Source organism: Dipodomys ordii, unplaced genomic scaffold (genome assembly GCF_000151885.1).
Source record: "Dipodomys ordii isolate 6190 unplaced genomic scaffold, Dord_2.0 Scaffold64, whole genome shotgun sequence".
NCBI classification, from domain to species: domain Eukaryota; kingdom Metazoa; phylum Chordata; class Mammalia; order Rodentia; family Heteromyidae; genus Dipodomys; species Dipodomys ordii.
In genome coordinates this window covers 4,132,794-4,137,801 of record NW_012267280.1, presented here as the reverse complement: position 1 = coordinate 4,137,801, position 5,008 = coordinate 4,132,794, and the positions used below count along the sequence as shown (strand labels likewise).

The 5,008-nt window shown below is 53.0% G+C and overlaps 1 protein-coding gene across 1 annotated transcript in view; it reads right to left on the bottom strand.

The window, feature by feature from the left end:
- Positions 1-5,008, bottom strand: part of Hmha1 (histocompatibility (minor) HA-1) — a 28,539-nt gene that overhangs the window by 7,690 nt on the left and 15,841 nt on the right. The window contains exons 6-13 of the mRNA XM_013022687.1: positions 4,093-4,236; positions 3,371-3,455; positions 3,213-3,285; positions 3,022-3,088; positions 2,798-2,935; positions 2,419-2,483; positions 2,155-2,265; positions 1,996-2,076 (exon numbers count right to left, since the gene is read on the bottom strand). Coding sequence (XP_012878141.1) covers positions 1,996-2,076; positions 2,155-2,265; positions 2,419-2,483; positions 2,798-2,935; positions 3,022-3,088; positions 3,213-3,285; positions 3,371-3,455; positions 4,093-4,236 — 764 coding nt within the window. The remainder of the gene's footprint in view (positions 1-1,995; positions 2,077-2,154; positions 2,266-2,418; positions 2,484-2,797; positions 2,936-3,021; positions 3,089-3,212; positions 3,286-3,370; positions 3,456-4,092; positions 4,237-5,008) is intronic.

The following is a 5,008-nucleotide window of genomic DNA, read 5'->3' as shown; positions in this document are numbered from 1 at the left end:
CTACCACTTGAGCTACAGCGCCACTTCCGGTTTTCTGGTGGTTTATTGGAGATAGGAGTCTCACGGTCTCTCCTGCCCAGGCTGGCTTTGAACCGTGATCCTCAGATCTCAGCCTCTTGAGTAGCTAGGATTTCAGGCTTGAGCCATCAGCACCTAGCTTTCACTGCCCATGTTATAGTCAAGGAAACTGAGACGTAGGTCAGCTCTTTATAAAAGCACCAGCCGCTCACGCTGGAGAGGGCAGGCCTCCTGCACCTAGGTGGTTTTCACTTCCTTTCTCAGAGATGAAAACAGAGGCTGCCCAGACAGGAAGCCAGGCACCCTCAGGGAGGCAGGAAGTACTTATTCCCCCCTTGGGTTGGGGACATGTTAGATAGTATAAGCCTGTAATCCTAGCTACTCAGGAGGCTGAGATTAAAGATCATGGTTCAAAGCCAGTCCCAGCAGAAAGGAAAGTCCAAGAGACTCTTTATCTCCAATTAACTACCAAAAAGCTGGAAGTGAAGCTGTGGCTTAAGTGGTAAAGTGCTAGCTTTAAACACAGTGCCCAGGCCCTGTGTTCAAGCTCTAGCATGCATACACACACACACACACACACACACACACACACACACACACACACACACGTAGAAGAGTTTCAGGGCCTGGGAGTGTAGATCAGTGGTAAGACAGGTGTTTAGCCTGGGCCCAATCCTCAAGCACCAAAATCAGACGATTTCAATGCTAGCCTCAGCTATGCTGAGAAGATGCTGCCTGAATTCTCCCCTCCTGTGGGGGGTGTGGGGTTGGGTGGGAGTCAACAGGGAAAGCAAAAAAAGGGAATCAAAGCGTTGCAGTCTCCATTCTGTAGTATGTAAAGAGCTCTGGCAAATCAATATGAAACAAGTCACTTCCCAAATGAGTGAGCAAAATATGAACCAAGGATTCCCAGGAATCGAGAAGCACAACTGTGACATATGAGGGGAACTGTGCACTCTTCAGCCAACCCATTCCTTTGGGGGCACTGATCTAACATAAGTTCTCTCACAATGTACTGGCGGGACAGAGCCTGTCACCGCAGCAATGTTTACTACCCAACTGCTCAGAAACAGTCAGGGTTAAACTCAAAAACCAGGAAGGCCTGGCACATGGCTCAAGCAGCAGAGTATCAGCTCTGAGTTCAAATCCCAGTACTGCTTAAAAAAAAATATATCCAATTTGGTGGCATATAGGTATTGACTTAAAAAAAAAAAAGAGGTAAATTCAACTGGCTCCAGTGGCTCACACCTGTAATCCTAGCTACTCAGGCGACTGAGATCTGAGGATTGCAGTTGGAAGCCAAACCAGGCAGGAAAGTCTGTGAGACTTATCTCCAATTAATTGCAGAAAAAACTGTGGCTCAAGTAGTAGAACACTCCCCTTGAACAAAAAGGAGCTTGGGGCCAGCACCCAGGCCCAGAGTTCAAGCCTCAGGACTATCAAAATAACAACAATAATAAATAAATTGCTAGTTGCTAGTGACTCATAATTATAATCCTAGCTATTCAGCAGGCTGAGATCTGACCATCAGGGTTCAAAGCCAGACCACACAAGAGAGGAAAAGTCCATGAGACACATCTCTAATTACCAGCATAATGCCAGAAGTGGAGCTGTGGCTCCAGTGGTACCTGCCAACCTTGAGTGACAAAGATCAGGAAGAGGTCCCAGGCCCTGAGGGCAAGCCTCCTTACTCTACTCAAAACACGCGCGCGCACACACACACAGGCACACACACACACGAACCTGGAGCCTGCACCAGACCTGAGGCTGAACCGCAGCCTCCTCCATCCTGGGGACCTGGGAACCGCCATTTCTGCCCCCCAGCACGTGCTGGACCAAGTGGGCATCTTTGGCGCCCTATCTGACGCACGCGCAGTAGCCTGCAGCTCGGCTTCAGCGGCGTGCGCATGCGCAGCGCCCCACCGGCGCACGCCGTCCCTTCGCCTCCACGCCCCCGTCCCCACCTGCTGCCCCTACCAGCTTCCGCTGAGCACGGTGCCACGATTCCTTGATCTCCTTCCTGCGTCTCTCATGCTCCTGCCGCCGCGCAGTCAGGGGCTGAGGGGGAAAGAGACCATAAATGGGGAGACCCAGTCACAATCCCCGCCCAGCCTGGCTCTCCCGGGCTGCGCCTACCTGCATGAAAGTCTGATTCTGCAGCGTGCTGGCCGCCTGCACCATGCCATGGCCAAACTCCAGGTCCTGCTCCAGGGCCAGCGAGTAGATGGACAGGAGGGGCATGTGGGGCTGTGGGGGAAGGGGTGGCCAAAGTTACTGAGTGTGGGGAAGATGAGGGCAGAGGCAATCCCTGCAGCCAACTCTGCCGCCAGTGTTCGTGCCTGGGGCACAGAGGGGAAGCTCCAGCCTCAGGCCTGCGGGCGCAACCCTAGTGGATCTCACCTCATGCATGATGCTCTGTCTGCAGTTATGGACCACCTTCTGCAGGCCTTTGGCAAATTCCATCTCTGCAGGGTGCACGGTACAAAAATGAGACAGTGAGTGCATTTAAACTGCCTCACGCCTGTCATTCTAGCTACGCAGGAGGGGGAGTTCTGAGGATCACGGTTCAAAGGCAGCCCAGGCAGGAAAATCTGTGAGCCTCTTAGCTCCAATGAACCAGCAGAAAACCGGAAGTAGAGCTGTGGCTCAAGCGGGTAGAACGCTAGCCTTGAGCAAAAAGAACTCAGGGATAGGGCCCAGGCTCCAAGTTCAAGCTCCACAACAAAAGTAATAATAATTGCCCTCTGCCAGCCTCACCCCTGCCCACCCTGGCTCTCACCCAGCGTGGTCCGCTTTTCCAGGTAGCCAATGAGATCCTTCATGTACTTCGCCATGTTCTTGGCATACTGCAGTGCAGCATCCACACCCCCCTCACAGCGCTGAAGCAGCAGGTCCACTTCCTCCGGGGGCAGGCAGCCTGAAGAGGAGTTGCTCAGCCCTAACCCCACCCCCAGAGGGCCCCCTCAACCACCCTGCCATCTGAGAGCAACAGGGGATGCTCACCTTCCTCGCAGTCCTCAGAGCCCGGTGCTGGAGCCTCACTGCCCTGTCCATACAGGTTCTCCATGGACTGCACGGGCAGGAGATGGAGGGTGTGGGACCCCTGGCTGAGATCCATTATCCCCACCCTGCCGATGCTGGGCTAGTCCCGGGCCTGGCCCAGAGCCACACTGCCTCTGCCCACCTTGGCTCACCTGGCTGGAATCCCCAGGAGGCACAGACAGGAGGGTGCTGCTATCAACCTCACCCATGAGAAACTCAGACACTCTGCAGGGCCAGAAGAGCAGCATCCGTGGACATATGGACACCCGTGACCACCCCCAAACCCCTGCCCGTAGGTTCCCACACTCACGTGCTACTGAATGACACGGCCATGGTCTCCAGAGCCTTCTCAAACTCCCTCTTGTCTGATTCATTGTTACACTCATAATGGAAGGCTGGGAGGGAAAGACCAAGCATGGTCCACTCAGGGAGGTGACTATCCCCATATCTAATGATCAGAAACTCTCAGCCTCTAGGCATTAAGGGCTCACGCCTGTAATCTTAGCTACTCAGGTGGCTGAGATCTGAGGATCTTAGTTTGAAGCCAGCCCCAGCAGCAAAGTCCATCAGACTCTTATCTCCAATGAACCACCATAAAACCAGATGTGGTGCTGTGGCTCAAAGTGGTAGAGCTCTAGCCTTGAGCAAAAGAACAGACAGTGTGCAGGCTCTGAGTTTCAAGTCCCAGAACTGGCACACACAATAATATAAAACTCTTTGTGTGTGTGTGTATAAAACTCTTTGTGTGTGTGTGTGTGTGTGTGTGTTGGTCATGAGGCCTGAACTCTGGGCTTGGGTGCTGTCCCTCAGCTCTTCAGCTCAAGGCTAGCGCTCTACCACTTGAGCCACAGTGCCACTTCCCACTTTTTCTGCTTATGTGGTGCTGTGGAATTGAACCTCATGCATACAAGGCAAGCACTCTACCACTGAGCCAATTTCCCAGCCCCATGACACTCATTTTTGATAGCCCCTTCCCAGAAAGTCCTTCCTGCCAAGCACAGAGGCCTTGCTGTTCCATCCCAGTTGGCTGACCTTTGATCTTGGCGATGAGGGTGCCGGCCGCTGTCAGTGTCTCCACAGTGTTCAACAGTGGGTACCTGGAGATCACCTGGCGCATCACACGCAGGGCCTCACCCAGGCATTCATGGGCCAGTGGCCGCCGGGCCTCGAGAAGATCTGCTGAGCAGAAAGAATGTGAGTTGGGGCAGAGAGTCTTCCCAGCTCCTCCTCCTCCAAACCCCTGTCCCCAATGGAGGCAGAGGTGAGCAAGGGCAGCTGGGGGATTGAATGCAGGCCACTGCCCTCTCCCTGAGCTACTAGTTAGATCAGTGAAGGCTAGACCTTGGCTTGGTTGGTTCTTTCTGACTAGAACACTTTTTTTGTCCCTCCAGAAAGCAAAAACTCCCACTCCTCTTCAAGCCTCAGTCCTACTGGGTGCTGATGGCTCATGGTGGTAGTAACTACTTAGGAGGCTGAGAACTGGAGGATCACAGTCTGTTACTAACCTGGGGAGAAAAGTACACTATACTCTATTTCCAAACATCTTTTTTTCTTTTTAAAGCAGGTTTGGTGATGTGGCTCAAGCAGTAGAATGCCAAGCATCGCCAAATCTAGCCAAGCATAGACCCTGAGGTCAAACCCTAACACACCAGGGTCTCTTCCCTCCATGCAGTCCTACTCCCTTTTGGGGCCTCATTCTTCAGCCTGCCCTGGCCGCACCCCACCTGTCTAGGGACTGGCCTAAGCAATCCTGATCTCTCACTGTCCTGGAAGCTACTACCCCAGGAGACAGGCACTATCACCACCCTTATTTTGCAGATGAGGAAACTGAGGTACAGAGAAAAAAACCTCTCTCTCTCTTGCTGGAGGAGGGTGGTTCTGCCTATTCTAGGGCTTGAACTCAGGGCCTGGGCTGTCCCTGAGCTTTTTTTTTTTTTTTTTTTGTCGG